The sequence below is a fragment of the Globicephala melas genome, chromosome 16, assembly GCF_963455315.2.
Source record: "Globicephala melas chromosome 16, mGloMel1.2, whole genome shotgun sequence".
NCBI classification, from domain to species: Eukaryota; Metazoa; Chordata; class Mammalia; order Artiodactyla; family Delphinidae; genus Globicephala; species Globicephala melas.
The window spans coordinates 6,307,902-6,332,585 of record NC_083329.1 but is presented as its reverse complement, the minus strand read 5'-3'; the positions used below and the strand labels follow the sequence as shown (position 1 = coordinate 6,332,585).

At 44.1% G+C, this 24,684-nt stretch overlaps 1 protein-coding gene across 4 annotated transcripts in view; it reads right to left on the bottom strand.

Moving 5' to 3' along the window:
* The window catches only part of DHX32 (DEAH-box helicase 32 (putative)), a 51,638-nt gene that overhangs the window by 1,011 nt on the left and 25,943 nt on the right, over positions 1-24,684 (bottom strand). For 3 of the 4 annotated variants that reach the window (XM_060286160.1, XM_060286159.1, XM_060286161.1), the window contains 9 exons: positions 21,465-21,837; positions 15,948-16,193; positions 14,407-14,506; positions 14,156-14,314; positions 5,000-5,155; positions 4,283-4,474; positions 3,497-3,646; positions 1,617-1,804; positions 546-727 (listed from right to left, as the gene is read on the bottom strand). In XM_060286160.1, coding sequence (XP_060142143.1) covers positions 546-727; positions 1,617-1,804; positions 3,497-3,646; positions 4,283-4,474; positions 5,000-5,155; positions 14,156-14,314; positions 14,407-14,506; positions 15,948-16,193; positions 21,465-21,837 — 1,746 coding nt within the window. The remainder of the gene's footprint in view (positions 1-545; positions 728-1,616; positions 1,805-3,496; positions 3,647-4,282; positions 4,475-4,999; positions 5,156-14,155; positions 14,315-14,406; positions 14,507-15,947; positions 16,194-21,464; positions 21,838-24,684) is intronic. The other variant, XM_030832052.2, reaches the window with a different exon arrangement.

Genomic DNA, 24,684 nt, shown 5'->3' with positions numbered 1-24,684 from the left:
AGCAGCCTCTGAGGCTAGTCTCCATTCTCACTGCTGTCCCTATAGCCCATTCACTTAGCAGCCAGAGGGATCTTTAAGATATATGGAGAAGAGGTTACCCTTGCTTAAAACGGAGTCTCCAATTGCTTTGTACTGCACTTAGGATCAACTCCAAACTCTTTACGTGGCCCATACCCTACACCTCTGCTACCTGCCTGTCTTCAGCCTGGCCTCCACCCCTTCTCTTCCCCACTTGCTCCAGTCTCAGTGGCCTGTCTGTTTTGAGAGGTTGCTACGCTCAAGGTCTGCACCTGCTGGCCCTGTTCCTCTTAAGGTGCATCGTGCTTTGCTGTACATTTCTATACCGTGTTCTCTCTTTATGCTGTAATCTCAGAGGCGTGAGTATTTCTTAGTCATCTACAGAGACCTGCCTTTAGTAGGTACTCTCAACATAATTTAGATTGGTAGCAGTATAAACTTATATTGAAAATGTAAGAGAAACCAAATTTGTCATTTGCTCTTCATGTATGAATTCAAAGAAACCCCTTTTCCTCCGTTAAACTTACAGTTCAGGAGAGATTTCTGAGGCGATCCTGATGTAGTTGTTGTCAGATATGCTGAACTTATGGAAGAGAACCCACTCTGGCATCTTCTTGGTGACAGAGTAACAAGAAAGGGGATGCAGCTGTGCAACTTGCTTGTGCGTCAGCATTAAGTAATTACCTGACCCATCGACGTCCCGAGCAATCTAAAAGGCAGCGTTTTACAGAAAAAAGGATTTTGTATTAATATGGAGATCGATACACAAAATATTTTGTTTTAAAAATTCCAAAATACTTCACACAGAATAGTTAAAACTACAGATTTGCCGCCCATGTTTTCTAGTTTCAGATATAGAAAATAAGACATAAACATGTTTTGCTCAAAACTTGGAGCCAGTGATGATAATAAGGATGTTAACTAGTTTTATCAATTTCAGGGCAGCATGCCAAAATAGTGCAGCTACAAAGGTGAAAGTTTTGGTCAAGAAATAAAGCTAGCACGTTCCCTGTCGCATGATGGACCACGCTCGCAAGTGTCCAGTGCTTTACACTTGACGTTTTAGCTCCTTTAATCCTCAGGATAACCCTGTGATGCAGGTAACCTTACTTCTTCCATACAGATGAGGAAATCCATGCTAAAATGTCCTTTTTCTCCATTAAGGGTGCTTTAGAGTTTAGGTGGTGCATACTAATTCTGTAACTTGCTTTAGTTTAGAGGCGCTACGTTAGTCAACCTCCACGCCGGGAAAGAAACAAATGGGCTGTCGCCTTTACTTCTTGTTGGGCATTACGTCACCAGGTACATGGGAGCGAACAGGTGAGACGAGGGACTATGTGTTCAGCCAAAGAGTGCTGTAACAGTTCCTCCGCGATGGGAAAGGTCTTCCTGACAGAACATTCTAGCTGAGTCCTCCGTTCCCCTGCGGGGAAGTATATTTAAGTACTAAATCTTTAGTAACATATAAGGGTTTTTAGTTTTATTTCAAAGTTAACATCAATACAGTAATCATCCTAAGTGGGAGGTTTCTGACAGGATGTCCTCAGTATGTGAAATTTTGTGAAGAGCACACTACAGGTGGCCTTATCCATTCTTACCTGCATAAAATAACCAGACAGAAGAGCTTTCCTTATGTTCAGAGTGTTTTCCTTTGAGCCAAAAGCAGGTTCTGTGTAAGGAAGCTCGATTCGCTTGATGATTTCTAAGAGTTCGGCTCGGATTACATCTGCCATCCTGAGTGCAGAGCAGTTGAGGAAGTAATCGTGACACCACTTTTCAACACAGTCTAGGAAGGAACAAACAAAAGCTATTTAGAAATGACTTGTCATATCTGAGAGAGCCCAGGCGGGAAGGCGCTCTGCCTCTGCGTCCCTGTGTCCTCTCCTAACAAGGTTGTCACGAGTGAGTGCGAGGGAGGTAGCAAGGACGGGGACCTCAGTGGCCGCGGGAGTGGCTGTCCCTGGCACCGCTGGGAAGGGAGAGGGTGCCGGCTGGCAGGACCTGCAGTGACTGTGGGGGACTCCACGAGCCCACCAACTGTAAAGTGCAGGTCCCTAGCGCTGACCAATACTATATATCACCCTCATCTGGCTCATAAGGGGCAGAAGAGACTGTCTCAAGATCAACATTTTGTCCAGTGTGCGTATGGCGAGGATGTACGTGCCCACGACATTCAATCAAACTGGGAGGGAAAAAGCTTACAGTACAGATACCTCTGATCCATGAAGATATCTCACATACTTTACTTAATTATAAGAAAAGGATTACTACTAGGCTGATTTGGGAATTAATGATGTCACAGTTAAGCTCGCCTACCCTAGCTGCAAATTTTGTATCGAAATTCAGTCCCCTGGATCAGCGTGAAGTTATTCTTTCTTGCCATCTGTGATTAGCTGGGCCCAGAGTTTCGCCTTGGCCTGCGAGCGCATGCGGCCTTGGCAGAGCGGGCTGCAGACCTCCGTTGGTCCTTCCCGTCCACTCAGGCCCGTCTGGAGCCACAGGGGTGCTTGCACTTGGTCCAACGACGACCACCACCGGCTTGCCCTCCAAAGATGCCAAGGCCCTCATGTACTTTCTGGCTCCACTGACAACTTTTTCTGCTCAGCTTTGAAAAACTAACTCCCTGCTCTGCCGCTCTGACTGCTGTCATACTTTTCACTTTAAACATTTTTCACACCATCTGCTGGAGCAAAGGAGGTAAAAGCAGCATCGTGGAGAACAAAGGTGAGAAAAATCCTCCTGGTAGGAAGGGAGCTCCCCTCTGGCTGTGTCCGCCTCACTGCTTTGCCCCGTCTGCCCCTAGAGACCCCTTTCCTGTCTTTAAGGCCCAGCACAGGAGTTTACCTGGAGGAGTTTTCCGTTCCCTCACCACTGGGAATGGGAACATACCCACCGTGGTTTAGAGGTACCCAGGACTTCTGCCGCAGCTTTGCCCCAGGCCATTCTTCTCCCCTGGACGCCGTACCCGCCCCTCTCCCCTCCTCCGCCAGGGTCCAGCCTCCCTCAGCTCATCAGCCTATTCATTACTATCACCTGGAGCTGGGGTTTGTTTTGTTTTGAACGCTCCATATTCTCTCTCCAGCCAGTAGTGAGCATGCCGTGTTATGAAAGGCACAAAGCACAGCTCTGGCCGGTGGGCACCTAGAGGTGGCAGTTCCTTTCCTTCCTCCCTGGACCCGAGAGGACAGGAGCCGTGCTGTGCAAGTCTGTGTCCCCTGTCCCTGCGTCCCCAGTGAGCTCGCTCTGAAGGCTGCCGGGCTGGGGGCCGGTCCGTGGATGCAGGCCTGCCCTCTGTGGGCGCAGGAGGCGTGTCTCTACCGCTCACCTGCAGGTGCCTGAGGGCCTCAAGCACCATCCCACTCAAATGACCAAGGGGGCTGGAGACAAAGGGTGTTGGACGAATAACAACCCAGCTTCATCTGGGGAAGGAAAGGTGGAATTGGAAGGTAATTTGTGAGAAGGCCAAGCGTTCACTTACGTTCGCTGGTGGAATTCAGAGCCATGTCCTGGTAGGCCTTGTAAATGTTGATGAGGGTGAAGTGATCTCCTTCAGGGTGTAAGAACGTCTTCCAGCAAGACAAGGCGGCTGCCTCTGCTCCCCGGGGCAGATGCGAAAAGCAATTAGGAGCTTTAAGATGCAAAAGGACAGAAGGTCAGCAATAATGAGATGTGCCCTTTAGCACTGACAGGCTGCGGGGGCGGGGGGAAACGGATGGGGGCTCACTGCTGTTTGTAGCCCTGCTCCTGTCTTACTCTGTGAATAACATGCTATCCTGTTTACATAGAAATCAGAGAACTCTAGGGTGAGCCGTCATCTTGTGCTTCTTACTCCTGTGTGTTAGCTTTTCTCAGGTCTGCTCAGCACGGCGGACACCCTGCTTGTAAATATTACAGCCCCTGGTCCAGGGACAGCATTAGAACTCAGGTCCTAATGCAGCATAGCCTTTGGTTTGTCCTGCCAGTAAAAGAATCAATTAAAACCTATAAACCAAGATGAATGAGGTGGTAGGAAATAAAACACGCACATGTGACACGCTTTTCTTGATCTGTGCCGATCACTTCAACAAAAGCAAACTCGGTATGCTATCACCTGTCTGCTTTAAGAAATTCACTGGGTTTTTATTTAGATTTTTTCATATTAAGGCAATTCTTATAACTTTACATTTTCAAACTACTAAAATATTTCATTATCATTTCAAATGGATCTCATTTAAATCTATACCTGCTGCAGATACACAGTACAAAAGAGCCGTGGAAGGAATACCTGTTACCATGGCAGCGACTGTTAGCATTTCATCTACACAGTCAAATTCACAGGATGCTAAGATAGACTTGGCGAGCTGTGGGTCAAGAGGAAACTCTGACATGATGATTCCAAATTCAGAGAGGTTTCCATCATTGTCCAGTGCTGCCAGATAATCTAAGTCTTCCAAAGCCTGCATCAAGCTTTCCGGTGCTATAGGGAAGACAAAATTAATAATTACAAAGTCTCATACAACCAAGATGGAGTAACAGGTACTGGATTTTCCCTCCCACACAAAACAACCAAACAATGAACAAAATATATGAAACAAGAGTTCGCAAGACAGAGATCATCAGGCAACGAACAACAGTGATTCCTGAGAGGGGGGCACCTCGAGGTAAGCCTGAGGGCTGCCCAGCGTACTGCCTTGAGAGCGTTTCCAGGCTGCGGTGCTGGGAGGGGACCCAAGGGGAGCTGCCAGACTCCCCGAATTATGGAGAGGGTGCTGAGGGTCCAGGGAGACTAAGGTGGCCAAAGCCTGCAGGTCGGACCTCCTGAGAGGAGAGAGCTCTAGAGCGAGGACTCAGAGGATGTACGAGAGCCCCTCAGTCAGTCAGCAGGGCCCATTCACTCCACTCCAGGCCAGAGAAGGAACCATCCAGAAGAGCAAACTGTGTAACTCAAAAGCCAGTCCCAAATTCAGATTTGATAAAGTCCCCCCATTCCCATCCCAGAGACCTGGGAACACTGGGAGAGATCCCGCGGCGGGCTGCGGAAGGACCCCTGGTGCTGCATGCGGCTCCTCACATCCCCAGGCCTCTTGCTGGAGGAGAGAGCGTGGAACGGGCCTGGCCTCCACCTCTGACACGTGATTTGCCGGTGAAAGATCAGTTACTGTGAAAGCAAGTAGTGCTGGGCTGAGGGGGGCTGTGAGAAAGCCTGCAGAGAACCCAGGCATCTGCTAGAGGACTCGGGTGTGGCTTTCACCCCACCATGGAGAAAAGAAGCTGAACGTCCCTGTTTTTGGTTTCTTTTGTCAAGATTTAAAACTGAGAAGAGCACGGCCTCGGGATTCTGTTCTTGGATTCTGACCCCTTGGCCTCTCCAGGGCACTAGCCAGGAGCACTGGTGGACTCCTTGTTCATTTGGAGACCCTGGGGCAAGGATGAGACCTTGAGAAATCACAGTCCCGGGAAGTAAACAGATGGGCTATTTAGAAAAAGAGTCCGAGCCATCAGTGAGCCATGAAATCAAAAGTAACAGAGATGGCCTCATCCACCAGAGGGCAGACAGCAGAAGCAAGAACTACAATCCTGCAGCCTATGGAACAAAAACCACATTCACAGAAAGATAGACAAGATGAAAAGGCAGAGGGCTGCGTACCAGATGAAGGAACGAGATAAAAACCCAGAAAAACTAAATGAAGTGGAGATAGGCAACCTTCCAGAAAAAGAATTCAGAATAATGATAGTGAAGATGATCTAGGACCTCAGAAAAAGAATGGAGGCAAAGATCGAGAAGATGCAAGAAATGTTTAACAAAGACCTAGAAGAATTAAAGAACAAACAAACAGAGATGAACAATACAATAACTGAAATGAAAACTACATTAGAAGGAAGCAATAGCAGAATAACTGAGGCAGAAGAACAGATAAGTGATCTGGAAGACAGAATGGTAGAATTCAATTACAGGGAAAAAAACCCATAAAAAACACAAACACATGGAGGCTAAACAATACGTTACTAAATAACCAAGAGATCACAGAAGAAATCAAAGAGGAAATCAAAAAATACCTAGAGACAAATGACAATGAAAACACGACTATCCAAAACCTATGGGATGAGGCAAAAGCAGTTCTAAGAGGGAAGTTTATAGCTATACCAGCCTACCTCAAGAAACAAGAAAAATCTCAAATAAACCATCTAACCTTACACCTAAAGGAACTAGAGAAGGCAAAACAAACAAAACCCAAAGTTAGCCCAAGGAAAGAAATCAAAAAGATCACAGCAGAAATAAATGAAATAGAAACAAAGAAAACAATAGCAAAGATCAATAAAACTAAAAGCTGGTTCTTTGAGAAGATAAACAAAATTGATAAACCATTACCAAGACTCATCAAGAAAAAGAGGGAGAGGACTCAAATCAATAAAATTAGAAATGAAAAAGGAGAAGTTACAACAGACACCACAGAAATACAAAGCATCCTAAGAGACTACTACAAGCAACTCTATGCAATAAAATGGACAACCTGGAAGAAATGGACAAATTCTTAGAAAGGTATAACTTTCCAAGACTGAACCAGGAAGAAATGGAAAATATGAACAGACCAATCACCAGTAATGAAATTGAAACTGTGATTAAAGTTCTTCCAACAAACAGAAGTCCAGGACCAGATGGCTTCACAGTGAATTCTATCAAACATTTAAAGAAGAGCTAACACCCATCCTTCTCAAACTCTTCCAAAAAATTGCAGAGGAAGGAACACTCCCGAACTCATTCTATGAGGCCACCATCACCCTGATACCAAAACCAGACAAAGATCCTACAAAAAAAGAAAATTACAGACCAATATCACTCATGAATATAGATGCAAAAATCCTCAACAAAATACTAGCAAACAGAATCCAACAACACGTTAAAAGGATCATACACCATGATCAAGTGGGATTTATCCCAGGGATGCAAGGATTCTTCAATATATGCAGATCAATCAATGTGATACACCATATTAACAAATTGAAGAATAAAAACCATATGATCATCTCAATAGATGCAGAAAAAGCTTTTGACAGAATTCAACACCCATTTATGATAAAAACTCTCCAGAAGTGGGCATAGAGGGAACCTACCTCAACATAATAAAGGCCATATACGACAAACCCACAGCAAACATCATTCTCAATGGTGAAAAACTGAAAGCATTTCCTCTAAGATCAGGAACAAGACAAGGATGTCCACTCTCACCACTATTATTCAACATAGTTTTGGAAGTCCTAGCCAGGGCAATCAGACAAGAAAAATAACAGGAATACAAATTGGAAAAGAAGAAGTAAAACTGTCCCTGTTTGCAGATGACATGATACTACACATAGAGAATCGTAAAAATGCCACCAGAAAACTATTAGAGCTAATCAATGAATTTGGTAAAGTTGCAGGATACAAAATTAATGCACAGAAATCTCTTGCATTCCCATACACTAATGATGAAAAATCTGAAAGAGAAATTAAGGAAACACTACCATTTACCATTGCAACAAAAAGAATAAAATACCTAGGAATAAATCTACCTAGGGAGACAAAAGACCTGTATGCAGAAAACTATAAGACACTGATGAAAGAAATTAAAGATGATACCAACAGATGGAGAGATACACCATGTTCTTGGATTGGAAGAATCAATATTGTGAAAATGACTATTCTACCCAAAGAAATCTACAGATTCAATGCAATCCCTATCAAATTACCAATGGCACTTTTTACAGAACTAGAAAAAAAAAATCTTAAAATTTGTATGGAGACACAAAAGACCCCGAATAGCCAAAGCAGTCTTGAGGGAAAAAAACAGAGCAGGAGGAATCAGACTCCCTGACTTCAGACTATACTACAAAGCTACAGTAATCAAGAAATATGGTACTGGCACAAAAACAGAAACATAGATCAATGGAAAAAGATAGCCCAGAGATAAACTCACACACCTATGGTCAACTAATCTATGACAAAGGAGGCAAGGATATACAATGGAGAAAAGACAGCCTCTATCAATAAGTGGTGCTGGGAAAACTGGACAGCTACATGTAAAAGAATGAAATTAGAACACTCCCTAACACCATACACAAAAATAAACTCAAAATGGATTCAAGACCTAAATTTAAGACCAGACACTATAAAACTCTTAGAGGAAAACATAGGAAGAACACTCTTTAACATAAATCACAGCAAGATCTTTTTTGATCCACCTCCTGGAGTAATGGAAATAAAAACAAAAATAAACAAATGGGACCTAATGAAACTTAAAAGCTTTTGCACAGCAAAGGAAACCATAAACAAGATGAAAAGACAACCCTCAGAATGTGAGAAAATATTTGCAAACAAATCAACGGACAAAGGATTAATCTCCAAAATATATAAACAGCTCATGCAGCTCAATATTAAAGAAACGAACAACCCAATCCAAAAACGGGCAGAAGACCTAAATAGACATTTCTCCAAAGAAGACATACAGATGGCCAAGAAGCACATGAAAAGCTGCTCAACATCACTAATTATTAGAGAAATGCAAATCAAAACTACAATGAGGTATCACCTCACACCAGTTAGAATGGGCATCAGAAAATCTACAAACAACAAATGCTGGAGAAGGTGTGGATAAAAGGGAACCCTCTTGCACTGTTGGTGGGAATGTAAATTGATACAGCCACTATGGAGAACAGTATGGAGGTTCCTTAAAAAGCTAAAAACAGAATTACCATATGACCCAGAAATCCTACTACTGGGCATATACCCAGAGAAAAGCATAATTCAAAAAGACACATGCACCCCAATGTTCATTGCAGCACTATTTACCATAGCCAGGTCACGGAAGCAACCTAAAAGCCCATCAACAGATGAATGGATAAAGAAGATGTGATACATATATACAATGGAATATCACTCAGCCATAAAAAGGAACTAACTGGGCCGCTTGTTGAGACGTGGATGGATATAGAGACTGTCATACAGAGTGAAGTAAGTCAGAAAGAGAAAAATAAATATCGTATATTAACGCATGTATGTGCAACCTAGGAAAATGGTACAGATGAACTGGTCTGCAGGGCAGAAGTTGACACACAGATGTAAAGAACAAACGTATGGACACCAAGGGGGGAAAGCCGCGGGGGGGTGGGGTGTGTGTGTGCTGAATTGGGCAATTGGGATTGACATGTATACACTGATGTGTATAAAATTGATGACTAATAAGAACCTGCAGTATAAAAAGATAAAATTAAAAAATTAAAAAAAAATTAAGGATTTCTGTTCAACAAACAGCACAATAGAAAAACTTAACTGAGCATAAGATTGGGGGGAAAAAAAAAGTAACAGCTGACATGCCAGAGAAGGTGCAAGAAGCAGCAGCAGAAATAAGCATCTCAGATTAAACAGAGCAGGAGGGCACTGGGAGCACAAAGTTAATTCCTGAAAGTTGTGTGGAAACCAGTTTCCATAAATCAGCAAAGCTGCTGCATTGTAAGTTACAGGATCTCTGGCAACTGTCCCTGTAAGCCCATCTGGCTTAACAGCCAGCCTCTGTCCCCAAAGGGCACCTACTTCTCATTTTTATGTCCTGGAGTTGAGTTGGCTGCACACAGAGTTACTAACGGACATAACGTCATGATTCAGCTCTCGGTCCGAACACCAAATAAAGAGAGGAAGTTCTTGGGGTTTTATTATATTAGAAAGAACAAGTTAATGAATGCAGATTATACAGGTGAAGGAATAATAATAAATAACTGAATAGGATTTGCTAATATTACATTCTACATTTTAAGACATCTCCCCAGTATGGCCCATAAAATTGTCTTAGATAAAAGCAGAAGGGTTTAGATGAAGGTTCTTTATGGCAGTGCTATTTAAGTGTAATCCATGGGAAATAATGCTAACAAATGGAATATAAATGTTTTAGTGTGAGGCCTCTTCTGTACAGCAGTGCAAAATCACACTGCTTTATTCCAAAGGCAATTTCAATATGAACAAATCATCATTTTTATTAAGTTCTATTGCCAATGGCAGCTGTACTCCCTGTAGGATAGCTCACTACAAGGTCACACACCTCCCCCAGTGCCATCACTCATAGTAACTTGCAGGGCTATTATCACAATTTCGTTATGGTGCCCTTTTTCCATGGAACCCCAAATGCCAGGCTCCAATACTGAATCTGCGTTTTCCTGCCACAGTATCTGCAGAACGGCTGCTCACAAACAAAGAGGCCATTAATCTGGAACAAGGGTTAAGTCCACCATTCGGAGGGAGGGACTGACCCAGTGCTGATTCTAAGCAAGAGTGCAGGTCAGATGAGGAGTCCAAGGCTCTGCTGTGTCATTGCCAGAATCAACGGCCCCACACGGCATCTTTCCTATGGCCTTGAAAAGTCTACCAAAATTTTAGATGTCACATAGCAGGAATCACAGGTTGTTCCCCTCCCCGTCACGGGGACGTTTACTCAGGCACTCAGCAGGAGAGAGAAGAACCAAGAGACAGAGACGAGAAGCTGAGCACCAGTGCTGTTCGAGCCTCTGTCCTTAGGTGTCCCTGAGGCACTGCCACATTCTCGTCTTGGATTTCATAAGACACCCCAAGTTCCTTATCACAACGCCCTTTGGCTTATGCCAGTTTGAGTGGCATTACTGGCACTGGCACCCAGAATTCTTCTATACATCAGAAATTCTGTCACAAAGGAAGAGTGTATCAAGGTGACACTGGGACTTAGAAAAGGCAGGGACGCAGCTGGCCCGGGGAAGGAGGATAGCTGTGCTCACACAAGGCTTGCCGTGTGCCTCGTACACATGTGAATTACACACACGTACACATATACAGATGGACATGGAGAAAAGAGAGTGACCGCTGGACAGGGCGGGAGCAGATGAAGTTTCTGGCCCGGTGGGTTTTAGGACTGGAGCTTGGGCACTGTGTGCACTGAAGTAAAGAGCCCACGGAGGGGAGAAAAGGAAGAATTGAGATGGTGCTGGCTGGACGGTGTAGATTCTCAGTAGTCTTGGGACTTTTAGGGAATAGGATTAAGAGTTTGGCTCTGAAGAGGAGAGAAAGGAAAGGCCTCTGTTTCACTTAATTTCACAAGGACCTGCTCACAAAAGCTGGCACGTGCCCACCTCCTACCCTACACGGTACACAGAGCACTTCTGCATAAATAATCTCATTTGAACCTCTTAATAACCCCCATAATACAAGAGGGCAGACCCTCTATCCTCCTGTTACGCGAGTCCTGAGAAGGGCGGCAGGTCTGCTTCATCTGCGTATTTCATTTACAAGAGGAGTTATATGCGGCAGCTGCAAGCATCGTCTTTTTTTTTTCTTTCAAAACGATGAGTCAGGTTAATCCACAGTTACATTTCCCCAAGCACAGCAGAAAATAGTTATGTGCGTACTGTCAGGGGACAGAAATAAATTGTCACCCTCACCCTTTTGTCCCCCGTTATCAGCTCTAAGCCCTGTGGAGTGAGCAGCAGAGGGTGACCACTGAGAGACACGGGAACTCCTCTGCACGGCTGTGGTCTGCCGTTTGCTTTTGAAAATCTTCGACGTTACAGGGCCTGCTCTTCTCTCTTCATGCTAGTCCACCAAACAGCGACTATCATGACAAGAAGGTGCCCAGGCAATCAACACGTGTTGATTCTTGGGCTTAAGAGGTGAGCAGTTTTCAAAACTGAAACCTGTTTCTTCAGGGGGTGGCCTCGAGTGGTGACTGGCCGGCCGAGGACAGAAGCCCTGGGGTCAGCGGTGAAAGACGGGAGAAATGGATGCAAGTGACACACCCTCACCTTCTAGACTCCTTTTTTCTCAGGGGCCAGAGTGAAAGCCAGGAGCAGAGTGGCTTCACTACTTGAGAGTTAAGGGATCACAGCTAAAGGAATCCTGCAGCCCGTGTTTCCCAGCCTTTCTGGGCTGCACCAACCGCCCCCCTCCCCGGCCCCCCACCCCGGGGCCCCAGCCCTCCCCGCCCCCTCCGCCCCCCAGCCCCAGGCCCCTGCCCACACCCTTTCTAACTTGCCACAGTCCTGTCACTCTGGCCATTGCTATCAAAGAAAAATGCCTGAGTTTGCTACAGATACTTTACCACCTTACATCACATCCTATGACTGTTCACATCCTATGACTGTTTCTTTCCTCCAAGCCACTCCCTCAAGGTATAATTATCACTAGCATACTCATCCTTGCAGCTAGTTAGGAAGGGGCCGGGCCTTTTCTGGGACCTTCTCTCGGGTGGAAAAGCTCTACTGAAGCCGAGCTGGCTAGCATCCTCAGAGGCGGGCGTCCGGCTGGGACTACTTGGCGGTTCTCCAGGCGATGTGCTAATCTCCCCAGGAACCTCAATGCCAAGGCCTACTTGACATGCATTCGATTTAGGCCTCTCTTTCCCGCATGCCTCTGAGCTCCCGCTGGAGAACAGCAACCCTTTTCCTGCAAGAACACACAGCTCCAAGGGAGGCGGTGGCTCCCGAGGAAGGAGATCAGTCTTAGATGAGATAGGAGCTCACCTGGACCCTTTCCTCCTAGAGATTCCACTGCTCCTCTGGGGAAGAGTCGGTTGAAAACGTTCGATTCCAAAGAGTTTCCCAAAGTAATTGATTTTCCAAAGTGTTTACTGGGAGAGTTTCAATATAAAACTCCCTGCGGTTCCAGGGAAGGACTGGGCGCTGCTGAGGAGCATGGGCCCCTGTCGTGACCTCTAGGTGAGGTCCTGACACCGCCCCTCAGGACCATCCAGGCTTGGAGTCTTGGACCGTCCACTTGGCTGTGTCCACACTCTATTTTCTCTTCTACCTTTTCATGTCCACACTCTATTTTCTGTGTCCACACTCTATTTTCTCTTCTACCTTTTCATGTCAAAGGTTAGCTTTCTTAGGGGACCCTCCTCTTCCTTCGCCTACTCCAAAGTCTATGCGTTATTTTAAGAAATATTTGAGGAAGCGTAACTCTGATATAACCTGTATTTCTCAAGGGCTTGTAATCCTAACGGCACCACTGGACAAAATGACTGAAAAACATAGGAACTGAGACAAAGCATGGCAAAACGGTAGAAATTCTAGTTTCCATTTTAAGTACACTCTGCTTACAAGGTCTTTTGGCTGGCTGCTCTCTCATGCAAATTTGATAAATGCCATGAATATCACAACACTAAGATGAATACATTGCCAATCACCCCCTTTGATAAACACAGTGAAAATTTTAACCATGGGCCTAACGTGTGGAAAAAATTAAGGATGTTCTCTTTTATTAATGCACAAATGAAAACTAAACATCTACTGAAGGGCAATCAGTACTTAAACCAGAAAACATTATACAGGGACTCGAATACCCACTCAGTTGCAGTGAAGCGAAGCTGCGGGTTGGGAACGAAGCAGCAGTTCCAGAGTAAACAGGGCTGGGACTGGGCGGCAGGGAGCGGGCTGCGGCTCTGGGAGCCTCGCCACACGGTAGGAGCGCCTGCCCTTAAGCTTCCTTAGCCTTCTGTTCAGCATCCCGGTGGTTTCCGCGGGAGCAGCCCAGGTCCCGGCCAGGTCTGATACTAGCGGGGAGGAAGCCAGCACCCCTCCCATGGTGGAGGGCCCTCCTCAGTGAACTTGAGGGCAAGGCGGAGCTCCCCAGGAGACAGACGCTCAGACTGTAATTCTAAGGCCTCAGTCTTCTGCTTAACAACCGTACCCCCTTCATATCTCCATTTACCCTTAATTACAAAGGCGTGAACTTTGAGTGGGTTTTCCCCAGGTGACGGTGTGATTCATGAGGAAGGGCCATTTGCCTACAAGTTTTCCCACCGAGAAACACTAACGCTGCCAAGAACCCTCCTGTGTTCAGTTCGGCCTCACCCCCCCGTACTCCACTATCCCCCGCCCCACCGGCTTTCTACTGGCCTGGCCCCATCTCCCTATGTTAAAGTGGCCAAGGGCAGACACTTCTCCAATGTCAGAACAGATATTTCCTAGAGGGTAGTTTTTTTTTTTCATTTTAAAAATTACTTTAGAGAATGTTTACCTCTAGTGGGGAAAGTGCTTCAGGACAAACCAAAGCCCCGGGCTTGCTTGTACCACCAAGGGCCACTGCTCTTAGGACTGGGGACGGGCAAGAGGTATGAGGGTAAGGCTCAGCCAGGCGCCTGCTGACCCGCGGGCACACGGCTACCTGGTCTATTCATGAAGTCACAGTGGCCTAAGCCCGCGATGTCGATTCTCTTCATAAAAAGCACCATGCTGGTTAGGTTGGCCTCCTGCATTTCCGCTGGCTTAAGTGGCCGCATGTCTTCGGAGGCAAATTCCTCAGAGTACAGACAGAAAAGTTTTCCTAGAAGAAACCAAGGAAGATGGTTTTAATGCTTCTGTGTTGCCTCTGGACAGGACCTTAGCGTGAGCTGGGTTTGGGGTCCGCAGCGCTACCTGGAGAAGATGAACCGAGAATCTGCTTGCGTATCTCTGCTTGGCTCCGGCTGATGGGCTGTGTGACGAGTGAGTTTGCTCTTATCCTAGGGTTGTACACCTTTAAACGAAAGACAGCATCTTTAGCGTCAGCTCACTCAAGATGTAGCAGGCTCGCCGGCCCTGAAGTGCCTGCTGTTTGCACACTTTACTTCACGAAAGGCTCTGCTACTCCTTTCTTCTGTACAATATTTACTATTGTTTCACTTGCCTTGAGATGGAAACGGCAAGAGCTTTGATAAATGGATTTAAGGGTTGTCTGCTTTCATTGTAGCTTCAATAAATATGGGAGCTCTGTATCATCTGCTGAAATACAAATGCCACTTCTCAAAGCGCTGTACCGCTGACTCGTGTGCCGCGTGGAGAAAAGGATGATCAACTGACAGTGCTGCATTTCCTCAAGGTTCTGTTCAAATTGACTGCGATCCCAGGGGTCTCATCTTTATCGCATATGCTGGGCTTTTCCAGTCCTATCAGCTAACACAAAGACTGCAGATGGCACTAACAGTGATTTTTCTTAGGGGTAGTTTAAAGGTAAGTAATAACCCTGGGTTCTCTGAATGGTGGACTAATTCAATAAGATCAATCCAAACTGGTTCCAAGGGAACCTTCCTAATGGCTGGAATTGCTCTGTCACAGTAAACAAGGATATTTAAGAGACCCATAGTTTCCTGGAGGGGTAAAAGCTATATAACATCTAATAATGGTAAATGGATCAATACTTGGGTAGATTCTTTTCAGTTTAAATGCTATGATTTCTGAAGTCCCACTGTCTTTGAGAGTTTGAGATATCCTATTTCCATTTTTCCTAATTTTTTTTTTTTTTTGCGGTATGCGGGCCTCTCACTGCTGCGGCCTCTCCCGTTGCAGAGCACAGGCTCCGGACGCGCAGGCTCAGCGGCCATGGCTCACGGGCCCAGCCGCTCCGTGGCATGTGGGATCTTCCCGGACCGGGGCACGAACCCGCGTCCCCACTCTCAACCACTGCGCCACCAGGAAAGCCCCTAATTTTTAATTTAAAGATAGTGATTAAAAATATACAGACTTTTTATAAAATTTAGGATGGAATTTTATGTCAACTATAAAGCCAAAATTTGCAAAAATTAAACTCAGTGTACTTGAAACTAATTTCTAGTAAATTACCTGGGGGGAGATGCTAATTACTTTGATAAAGGGGCTACCAAAAATACCCAAGGGATGTACAGAAGAAAAGATCTGTTTAGGAGTCAAGTAATTTGCTTTAGTAGTTGTCTTTCCTTAAAACTTGTTCCTCTGGCCCCTCAACCAATTTAATTTGTTTCCAGACTATCAACCTGCTAATGACAGGCAGTTACATGTGCTCAAGACTTTTGTTACTGGATGCAGTAGTTCTTCTTTGCACACATGGCCAAATACAGAGAAATCCCTAGATCATATAGTTCATCCTCACTTTCTGGTCAGTAAAATGGTGGGAGCCCAAGACGATTAGCAGCAGTCTACTTAACCGCGTCAACAATAATTACCTTTCTTCTCTCCACCCCGACATCAATAACAAACTTGACTGTGTTGCTCCAGATCAAAGATTCCCCAGAGCTAGCCGTCAACACCACTCGTCTCTGATAAACTTGGCATCTTTTTTCTGTTTCATCATTTGGCTTGAACAATGCACATTTCTCTTTTGGATACAAAGGAACAACTACCAGCTCTCCAAGATCTGGGTTTAAGTTAGATCCTTCTTGACAGATAATTTCATAGGCTTTTTCAATATCCTAAAGTAAAAGAATAACATCATCCATGAGAATAAAGTACATTATGAACAACTTTCTCCAAATTATATAAAACTATAGGCAAAAGCTGCATAATGTATACAGGGAAAGAAATACTTGTGTTTTCTATAGGTATCGTTAACTATGAAAAGGAGGTATAACTGCGTAAGAACATGTCTTTGGGGAAGTTAAATATAATTTATAAATAATTTCAATGCTAATAATAATAATAATTTCAGTGCTTTTAGTCCAAAATGGCTTTCCTCTTGTGAAATGTACTGTCTTTGCCTTTATGCATTCATCCTGCTATTTTTCTAGCTCGGTGCAACTTCTCATATCCATTAACAATGACAGATGAATAAAAGTTACTCTCACATCAGTGATGATGCATCACTGTGCTTTAATGGTGGCAGAACTAAGAACTCTAAAACAATTTCTAGATTTCCAATAGAAGCATATATACATACACATTCCACAATCAGGGTCTCTAATCTGGGTCATCTTGAAAACTATTATTACCCATTAGCACTTTAAAAAAAGCAGAAATGCAATGAAATAGGCAGGAAATATTCACTGCTATTTATATATTTGCAAGATTCAGGAATTTAGAAATACTCTTTAAAAATGCTTCATTGTCAAATATACTGAATAAAAGAGTAAATTATGTGCCCTAAAACCACAAACAAGTAAGTATATTGGTGTAAAATGCTCAAAAAGCAAGACATTTTACACAGTACTTTTTAGTTAATTAATTTTTGGCTGCGTTGGGTCTCCGTTGCTGTGCCCGGGCTTTCTCTAGTTGCAGCGAGCGGGGGTTACTCTTCATTGTGGTATGTGGGTTTCTCATTGCGGTGGCCTCTCTTGTGGAACACGGGCTCTAGGCACGCGGGCTTCAGTATTTGTGGCACGTGGGCTCAGTAGTTGTGGCTCGCGGGCTCTAGAGCGCAGGCTCAGTAGTTGTGGCGCACGGGCTTAGTTGCTCCGCGGCATGTGGGATCTTCCCGGGCCAGGGCTCAAACCTGCGTCCCTTGCATTGGCAGGCGGATTCTTAACCACTGCGCCACCAGGGAAGCCCTTCAGTACTTTTCTATTTCTCAAATCACAACCAGATTTTTAGGACCTCATATAAAAAAGATGTCACTTAATGTAATTCTTACTCCTTTTAAATTTGTTTCCAAAATTTCTATTTTTTTAAGGGCCTAACTAACTACCAGATGGAAGAAGCCCCATTTCATTTCATTACATACATTAGATTTCACTAAAAATCTGAGTAAAAAAGATGCCTTCCCATGACTGTTAAGTCTGAGTCCACTGTCCAGTGCTCCAGCTCACCTCTCCTTCCTTCCCCGCCACCTGTATAGTGGGATTGAACTAACTCAAGGGCTTTGTAGGTGGACAGATCTGCCTAGAAAAATAGTGAGACCTCGGGTGAGCTATTTGAAGGTTATTCCTGAGCTGCTGAGAGGCCCCCAGGAAGCAGGGCAGAGGCTGCCCCCTGGGGTCCACACAGCAGTTATCCCGGTACCTTCTCCTGTTCACACTCCCCTTTTCTGCAGGGTTGGTTTACTTGGGGCAGATTTTTTTTTTCAACCAAGCGAAGAGCAGGATTAATGACCGTAATGAATGAAAAATTGTCAGCTGGAATAATCAGAACAAAGCTATTTCTTCCAATTTTTATAATTCTAATCATGTCATCATTTTAAGTGAGGAAAGCTTAGAAATTTCTACGGAGGAGAACAAGTCCTCGAGCTGCGTCTCCCTGCACAGGACATTCACACATTCCTCCTGGGTGGCAGGTGGTAACCTCTGCACGTTGGTACTTCACCCTCCACAGCTACCCTGGAGCTGAAAGAGGAGATTCGATTCCAGCCACCCACTCACAAATTTCCAATCCAAATAACCTTCAAACTGCACTGAAATATTGTACCTAGTTTAGATTCCTCAAGCTGACAGAAAACTTTGAGGCCATAATCTTCAGACTTTAAAAAAAAGTACTTAAAATATTCATTCGGGGGCTTCCCTGGTGGCGCAGTGGTTGAGAGTCCGCCCGCTGATGCAGGGGACACGGGTTCGTGCCCCGTTCTGGGAAGATCCCACATGTCGCGGAGCGGCTGGGCCCGTGAGCCATGGCCGCTGAGGCTTCACCTCTGGAACCTGTTGCTCCGCAACGGAAGAGGCCACAACAGTGAGAGGCCCGCGTACCGCAAAAAAAATATATATATATTCATTCGGTGCTTTAAACTGTTCACTCATTTCCTTCCTATTCAACGTGTTCAGAGCATTTATGTATGTGGGGCTTTCCTACAATACCTGCAAAACTCAGGAAAACACAGCAACCTGCACTGAAGGAAGATATCTGCCCCCAAATGAAAGGCCCGCAACTCGGTGGACCATTTCACAAGAAAACCTTCAACCTAAGAGCATCTTCCTTGTGACGGCTTCAAGCTGCTCGATAATCTGGCTAGATAGTGTCATTAACCTTAATTTGTTTTCTATTTAATCTATTTCACTTTTTTATCAGGTTACAAGATGGTAAAGTGATAAGGAACAACACACTGTAAACATGCAGGGCTCCAAGCCTCAATTAAGCACAAGAGCCAGGGGAGCGCGCAGTTGCGGGTATTAATTCACAGCAGGTGAGGGGCTAAGTGAGCAGTGCGAGAAAATGTGAGGCACCTAATGTTCATCAAGCCAAACGTGAGAGTGTTTCTGCAACTTTAAGCGGATTTCCTAAGAGAAAAAGCGACCGTTAGTACACTTCGGTCAGACGGCTTGGGTTTGTTTTCCTATGACATTCAGTTGCTATGGCAGATTTTAAAGTTTTATATAGAAATCAAGAAAGCTTCAAACAGCATGGGGAAAAATGATCAACAGCTGTTAACATGGATGTGGAGCAAGACAAAACTTTCCAAAAGACGAATTCCAAGACCATAGGAGAGTGTTAACCCTGACATAAGTAGTAAAAAAGAAAAAAGTCCATCAGTGTATACTGAACTATGTTCCGCTTTTTAGGTGGCAGATGGGGAAAAGAAACCCAGATAACACCTGTGGAATTTGGGGCTGAATTGTGAGGAAAAACACTGGTTCCCAGAGAAGGTATGCTCCAGCCCTCAGAACGGCTGCCCCACCCGCTGGGCAGCCTGCTGGGAGCCTCTGGACAAGGAGAACCACCCCCCCACAGAGATTCCAGTGCTGGACCCGGGCCACAGCAGCAGCTCCTGCCAAAATGACGAATCCTCATTCTCGGAGGCTCAGAATTGCCAAATCCGCCCAGAGCTTTCACTACACCGTCACGTTCATGACTTTCAGGACGGATGGTTCCTTAATAGGAAATGTCTTTCTGGTCTGACTTCAAGGAAGATGATATAATTTTCTAAGCCTTGTGGATTTTATAGTTTCTACCACTATCCTAGGTAAAAATGCATCTTCTAACGTCTGACAATTCAGAAGTCACTAGGCCATTAATTAGAGCTTATATGAAACATGTAAGAATCAAATACTTTAAGAATCAAATATTACCCCCAATTCTGTTATGAGCTTTATTTTTCAAAAATCCATTTTGGCATTTTTGGTTACTCTGACTAAAGATGACTACTCATTCTATCAGTCTTCATTATACTGTCCCCCACCCGATCCACCCCAAAATGTATGCCTTCTTTTCACCTGGCAATTCTAACTTTCAAATGTTTCAGACTCTTTTAATTCTGCCATTCCTCCCTCCCTTAGGCTTCAGCCAGTTATACTGAGAACCTCTAATTGTTTTCATAAATCTTTCTTCTGTCTCCTTAATCATTTTGTTACTTCCCTCAGGACTTTCTTGAGTATCTTGAATCATGCGGGATTAGGGAACGATCATAGAATAAATCACTGTAATCAGTAGAAGATTTACTATTCAAGAAACTGTGTATAATCTACACAGGAAAAATGGAAAATATGCTGTAGTTATCATATATTTGAGATTCTAAATTACTTTCTTTATGGAAACAGATAAAATCTAAGTTGTGAGAAAACTGTCTAAAGTTCCACAAACTAAAGGATCAGTCATCCTTTATGCTTTGAGTATAAAGCAGAATAAATACTCCTGAAGGTACTTGTGAAGGCGTGTGAATACTTAAGACAAGGCTCTGGTAGAGAGCTGAGGTCCTTGTCTTTGTTCAGCTGGTGGCTCAGCCAATATCGTACAGTTTCCTTTTGGTTTCTGTTTAATCACTGGAATTACTACATATCTGGGTCATGGTCTAAAAGCCAGCGCTTTTTTTACTCTCTGAGTGAGATCACGGGTAGGGGAAAAAGGCCAGGAAATCAGTCTCTAAAAAGAAAGGTCTAACTCTTGAGATTCTGGAGGCTTTTAGATTTGGCCCACAGAGCAGTGGAGAGAGAAGCAGGGCCACAGTAACTGCATTAAAAAAAAAAAATGCAACCCCAAATGACACCTTGACTCTATAGAAGCAAAAAGAGACGCTCAGCTGTACATTTCCATTGTTCTTTTGAAAGACATTGTCAGATATCGAAGTGAACATTTTTCTCATTCATCTTTTTAAGAAAAGTGTAGGGAAATAGCCTGCTGACTGTGCTGTAAATCGTATTTTCCTGCCTAACACTCCACTGACTGCTGTAGGAACATTGTGGGTACTTTTTTGTTCCCTGACTCTATGCGGAGGACTTAGCTTATGTCCCGCATCTCCAGCACATGCGCCTGCCATGAGGGAGGTGGCCGTGAGTGTGAGATGACTGTGTCTTCTCTACTGAGACAGTTCACAGCAAGCCTTCGGGGCAGCCCGGGATCTTGCCTGATCCCATGGAAGGAGGTCAGCTCTGGAGATCACCCCCAGAAATTCCTCAGAGTCCCCACCTCCCCACCCCCATTCTGTGTTTCAGAACAGCTCCTGGGTTGGTTGGTTGGTTAGTTGTTTATGTATGTATGTATTTATGCTGTGGCTTGTGGGATGTCAGTTCCCCAACCAGGGATCGAACCTATGCCCCCTGCTGTGGAAGCACAGAGCCCTCACCACTGGAACTCCAGGGAAGTCCCCAGTTCCTGACTTTAGAAGCACTTCCTTGTTTGCCTTTCAGCGTAGGTTTTATTTACTCTATATCAAGGATTCTTCTAAAGTATGAAAAAAGAGGTGTGATGGAACCAAATAGCAGTTCCATCAGTTAATTAGTAAACTGAAACCTGTATGTTAGTTATTAAAAGGTTCCCAACAAGGTTAAAAGGTTCCCAATAAGTAAACTTATTACTCTCTTAGGTTAGAATGAATATTACTTACTTACTTGTTCACAGGCCAGAAAGACTACAATGTCACCCTTCTCACCAGAGTGGTGAATTTCAAAGATAAGGCGTAAAATAGACTCGAAAGACTCCTTCTGAGCCCCACTAAGGTACACAACCTCCACTGGGTACTTATTTTTCACTTCTATGAGAGGCACGTTTCCATAATAAGAACTGAGTTTGCTGATCAGGTGAGGTGAGGAGTTAATTATGAGCTTCAGTTCCGGTCTTGCCAGTAAAACATCTTTAAGAAGTCCAAGTAACACATCAGTTGCAATGCTTCTTTCATGAATATCATCTAAGATGATGACCCCATAGCTACCCAGAAAAGGACTGGACATCATTTCTCTCTGTAACATGTCATCAGTACAATACCTACAAGGAAGAAACATGAAAGTTAGAATACTCTCATGAAGAAAATCATATAAAAAAAACTCCTAACATAAACAACAAAAAATCCCTTTCCTATATCCTTTTGTCTAAATCAGGAGTTTAAATCTTTATCGGGGGCCAAGATTTCTTCAGTTGATAAAATCCACAGGCCTTCAAAATAGAAAAGTGCACAGGAACGAATTTTAGGCACAGTTTCCATGTGTTCACAGACCTTCTATAGACCATCCCTGAGCCCTAGGTTCCAGACCTCTGCCTTACATGTTCATTACACATATTAACAAGAGCTACATCTAACATTTGCCCTGAGCTTTTTTTAAAAAAAGTAATTTGGCAAAATACCCCTGTCCGGTAAGAGCTCCCCCTGTTCCATCAATGTAAGAATTTTGAGTCAGAGCACACACTTCAAGGGAAGGATACACAGAGGACTGTCCTCTCTCAGGCTCACGGCCCAGTGAGTCCACTAGTAGGACTCTGTCAGTGGCACATTGCGGGAGATGACGTCACCAGGGTGTTAGCATCAACGAGTTGGAAATGTCGTCCAAATAATAACCACACGAAAGCATCTAAAAAGTAGTCACCTATTTGAGGGCAGCGTTCCTGGAGGAGGAACGAGTCATTAGTGATTTTCATGGATTTCCAGTAGTTCTTGGGGTGTGTTTAAAAATAATAGTAAAAATAAATACCTATTAGTCATCCAGCACCATACAAACATCATCTTTCTGACACTATTTACATCTCTGCCTATATTATTCCTTGAGGAAACCAATTTCATAAGTTTTCTACCCATTTAAGGTATTTATTTTATGTGTCCCTGTCTACGGCAGGTCTGAAACTGCTGTTCTTAGAAAGGCCTGCTTGCAAGGTTGGCCCTTGGCCGGCATTTGGGAACCTAGATTTGGGAGGGTTCTCACCATTCCCAGAACTGATGCTTACTGTTTGTAATATGGCCTAACCTGCTTTCCTTCTGCGAGTATGGAACTTTAGAATACAGTAGGAGGCAGAGGGTGCCTATGTGACCAGTCCCCAGTAAATACCTGGGCACAGTCTCTAATGAGTTTCCTTAAACTCGTTGCTACAACTCACAGCTGGAGGAACGAAGCATATCTCAGGTGGTCCACTGGGAGGTGCTCTCGGAAGCCTGCGCCTGGTTTCCTCTGGACTTCACGCCTTGCACCATTTCCCTTTGCTGACTTGGTTTGTATCCTTTCACTTCAGTAAATCTGAGCTGTGGATTAACTATATACTGAATCCTACGAGTCTTCCTAGCAAATCATCAAACCTAGGGGTGGTCTTGGAGACGCTGAAACAGTCCTCAATTAACCCTTTTCAAGGAAGAAAGAAAAAGGAGAAAACATTTATAAGTTCCTAGTGTGCTCCAGGCATTGTGCTGATAGAATAGTTCTCATTTAACCTTTAGAATAAATCTTCAAGGTAGACATTACTACCCCATTATTTATAAATGAGGAAACAGGTTCAGAAAGGTTAAGTACCCTGCATAAAGTCATACAGACGGAGAGAGTCAAGATTTAAGCCTGAGTGTCTATTACATCTCACGCCACTGTCACATTATAAAGACGGGTCCCTTGGCTGCCATGGATTGGTAACACAGCCCATGTTCTCCCTCCCTGCACCTTGACGAGATCAGAACATTTGCTCTCTGCCTTTACTCCTACACTTGTTCTCATTCTGTGTCTGTCTTACCAAAAGGGCAATGATAAGTTGCTGATTATTCCTTTTCTCAAACTTAAGAAAGAAAATATATTGAATACTACAATATTATACTTTGTGCAAGATGCAAACAAAGAGATGCATCCAAAATCTAGGTTTCAGGTCATCTGCTGCTGAGGGTAATTAGTATGATATAATAAGTACTATTGACTCTTGTCTGAAAACAAGTTGTTTTAATCTATGCTACTTCCTTAATGTTATTCCCTTCTGAGCAAAACTCATCTAAGCACTTATCTGATAGGAAGAAATGCTTTCTCTCTGCCAGGCAGAGGAGGTGTGTGTTATGTAAATACATCCAGCCTTAATTAAAAAGGGAGAAGATGTGACTCACCTAAAACTCTACGAGACTCAGCAAGCTAGACCTGGCCTTCCAAATGATTATATGAAACTAAGGGAATACTAAGGATCCACCCTAAAACTTACCATACAAACCTCCAGTTTTCTATGTAAGACAGAGATCTATTTCTTACCTTTATATTAATAAGATCATGTGTACAGTGCTTAAGAAAATACTGTTCCAGATAACTATGTAAAAAGATGGATACATTTTGGAAATGTAATTTATTTTTTAAATTTATTTTTATTTATTTATTTTTGGCTGCATTGGGTCTGTTGCTGCGTGCGGGCTTTCTCTAGTTGTGGCGAGCAAGGGCTACTCTTCACTGCGGTGCGCGAGCTTCTCATTGTGGTGGCCTCTCGTGTTATGGAGCACGGGCTCTAGGGCGCGCGGGCTTCAGTAGTTGTGGTGCGTGGGCTCAGCAGTTGTGGCTCGTAGGCTCTAGAGCGCGGGCTCAGTAGTTGAAGTGCACGGGCTTAGTTGCTCCGCAGCATGTGGGATCCTCCCAGACCAGGGCTCGAACCCATGTCCCCTGCATTGGCAGGCAGATTCCTAACCACTGCGCCACCAGGGAAGTCCCTGGAAATGTAATTTATATTCTAAATTCTTAAGACTGAAATTTTGAAAGCTAAGAATATAGGAAAGTTCTATTAATATTTTCTGAAATTATATGTATTGAAGTTGACCTTAAAAATTTGAGTAATTTCTAAAAAATTCAGTGTTCTAGAGGGTTCATATTTGAAATGTATGTCACTTCCACAAGA